Consider the following 3,161-nt stretch of genomic DNA (forward strand, 5'->3'; position numbering starts at 1 on the left):
AGCTCAACCACTGAGCCATGGCGGCCGGGCTTAAAATTTTTTAAATGTAAATCTGCCAGAGAGCCCACAACACTTAATCACTACCGACAACCACTTCAAAACTGTCATGGACGCCCTAGACGGTTTGGCTCAGTAGAGAGAGTGTCGGCCTGCGGACCAAAGGGTCCCGGGTTCGATTCCAGTCAAGGGCATGTACCTTGGTTGCTGGCTCTTCTCAGGTCCAGGCTCTGGTTGGGGGTGTGCAGGAGGCAACCAATGGATGTGTTTCTCTCACATCAATGTTTCTCTGTCTTTCCCATGGATCAGTTGCCTCCTATACACACCCTACTGGGGATCGAGCCCGCAATCAAGGCACAAGCCCTTGACCAGAACTGAACTCTAGTTAACTAGCACCAGAAACCATGATACTGACCATCACTCAATATTGACTAAATAATTAAACTTAGAAGAAACACATTTTTCTATACATTCAATATATCTAAAAGGACAATAGTAAAAAAAATTTTTAAATATCTTCTTATTGATTTTAGAGAGGAAGGGAGAGGCAGAGATAGAAACATCAATAAAGAGGCCGAAGCCGGTTTGGCTCAGTGGATGGAGCGTCGGCCTGCGGACTGAAAGGTGCCAGGTTCGATTCCGGTCAAGGGCATGTATCTGGGTTGCGGGCACATCCCCAGTCGGAGGTGTGCAGGAGGCAGCTGATCGATGTTTCTCTCATCAATGTTTCTAACTCTCCATCCCTTTCCCTTCCTCTCTGTAAAAAATCAATAAAACATAGGGGACCAAGCCCCCCAACCCAGGCATGTGCCCTGACCGGGAATTGAACTGGGACCTCCTGGTTGATAGGTCGAAGCTCAACCACTGAGCCATGGCAGCCAGGCTTAAAATTTTTTAAATGTAAATCTGCCAGAGAGCCCACAACACTTAATCACTACCGACAACCACTTCAAAACTGTCATGGACGCCCTAGACGGTTTGGCTCAGTAGAGAGAGTGTCGGCCTGCGGACCAAAGGGTCCCGGGTTCGATTCCAGTCAAGGGCATGTACCTCTCATGCACCCAGAGGATACAGCTAGATCCCCGTCAGGGCACATGCCCGGGTTGTGGGCTCGATCCCTGGTTGGGGGTGTGCAGGAGGCAACCAATGGATGTGTTTCTCTCACATCAATGTTTCTCTGTCTTTCCCATGGATCAGTTGCCTCCTATACACACCCTACTGGGGATCGAGCCCGCAATCAAGGCACAAGCCCTTGACCAGAACTGAACTGAGGACCCTTCAGTCCACAGGTTGATGCTCTATCACTGAGCCAAACTGACGAGGGTGCCTATACATAAGTTCTATCATTTGTCATATTGGGAGAAAAACAGAATTTTTTTGTGTGTACATTTCTGGAGGTTACCCTTTCACAACAGGCAGAATAAAAACTAAATTCTCTTAATTCTTATGAAAATTACATATCTGCAGTATAAATAACAACATACCTCTTGGCAAATCTTTAGAAAATGCTTTGGCATAATATACAGTCTGCTCTCTGGAAGTATAGGCATTGAGATGAGCACCCATGTTTTCAATTTCAAGTTCCAGATCTAACTGGGATCTCTTTTTGGTGCCCTGAAATAAAAGAGGGGGGGATTATGATACTTGCTTTTACCCCCATCTGTTCTAAACACTTCAGACAATGAGTATGAGGACATAAGTCTATGTCAGTTTCAGGCAAGGAGCAAAGTTGGTTTCTAAAGTACATTAGGCTTCAGAAATTGTGGTATATTTTCAGATGGCCCTTACATCCCAAGAGAAAATTCTGTTTCAATTCTACAGAGCAAATATAAGTAATTACTTCAGATAATTATTCTGGAAAAAAAGAAAAGATTTTAAAAATAAAACATGCCACACTGTTGAAGCTTTTCATGCCTGAGAATGAAATCTTGTGCTCTCTTAAAACAATGCGTTATTAAATATGTCAGACAACTTGCCTTGAAAGCCATATGCTCCAGAAAGTGAGCTGTTCCATTATTCTTCTCATTTTCATACCGACTTCCAGCATCAATCCAGAGCCCGACCTTAATGTAACCAAGGCACAATTAAGTAAAGCACCATTTCCTTTCTTTGGGGAAAATGGCAGTAGGGACCGGGGAGACGGCACCTTCCTTTTTCTGACAGATGCTTTCTAGTCTTAACACTAAAGTCTTCTTGACTTGAGTGGATTGATAGTACACTGCTATGAACTATGAGATTTAAAAAGTTTGGTCATCCATATTCTGCTGTATGCTTCACGGAGGACCCAGATTCTTAGTCCAACTTGTACTACAGCCATTAACAACTATAACATAAAGAGTATCAGGTATCGTCAAATATAAGTTCAAGTTCTGCTTCTGTAATGTATTAGCTGTGGGACCTAGGACAAAACCACTCAACGTCTCTGCACCCGTTCCTCTGCTATAAAAATGATGAGTCCTATATATAAAGAACCGTTTTAAAGATCAAATAAGAAAATACAGTATATAAGAGCAGCTAGCACAGAGTAACCCAGCAAATACAATGTTCGTTACTATCAACATTACTAACCACAAACAATATAGTAACAGGCTACAAAAACCCACATGCATCCAGTATGGAAGTCGCACTGGAGCAGTGGCTCTCAACCTTCTGGCCCTTTAAATACAGTTCCTCATGTTGTGACCCAACCATAAAATTATTTCGTTGCTACTTCATAACTGTAATGTTGCTACTGTTATGAATCGTAATGTAAATATCTGATATGCAGGATGGTCTTAGGCGACCCCAGTGAAAGGGTCGTTCGGCCGCCAAAGGGGTCGCGACCCACAGGTTGAGAACCGCTGCACTGGAGGAACGACTCATAAGCGACAGACCGGCCACTGCTTCTCAAGCACCAGCCAAGGAAGAAGCTCGGATTACAACCGGCCGATCGCCGCCTCCCGGAGCCGCTTACTGTGCACGTGGACAGCCCGGAGTCCTCGGAGGCCACCCGGAGGCCGTTCTGCAAACGGGTCACCCGCGTTTCGGGGACATTGAGCACCACCTGCGCCGCCGCCCGGGTGCTTCTCGGTCTGTTTCCTCCCAGATGCGGTGGCTGGTTGGCGGGGAGACGGGGGAGGAACCAAAACACGCGTCATTCCGAGCCAATGTCGTGGATCGAAACC

General features: G+C 45.6%; 1 protein-coding gene across 1 annotated transcript in view; it reads right to left on the reverse strand.

Moving 5' to 3' along the window:
- PMPCB (peptidase (mitochondrial processing) beta) overlaps positions 1-3,127 on the reverse strand; it is a gene marked incomplete at its 5' end in the record, with an annotated part of 12,350 nt that extends 9,223 nt beyond the window's left edge. Inside the window, 3 exons of the mRNA XM_006774904.2 lie at positions 1,482-1,611; positions 1,974-2,060; positions 2,951-3,127. Of these exons, the coding sequence (XP_006774967.2) occupies positions 1,482-1,611; positions 1,974-2,060; positions 2,951-3,127 (394 nt within the window). The remainder of the gene's footprint in view (positions 1-1,481; positions 1,612-1,973; positions 2,061-2,950) is intronic.
- Between the last annotated feature and the right edge of the window lie 34 nt (positions 3,128-3,161).

Source organism: Myotis davidii, unplaced genomic scaffold, assembly GCF_000327345.1.
Source record: "Myotis davidii unplaced genomic scaffold, ASM32734v1 scaffold125, whole genome shotgun sequence".
In the NCBI taxonomy this organism is placed as follows: domain Eukaryota; kingdom Metazoa; phylum Chordata; class Mammalia; order Chiroptera; family Vespertilionidae; genus Myotis; species Myotis davidii.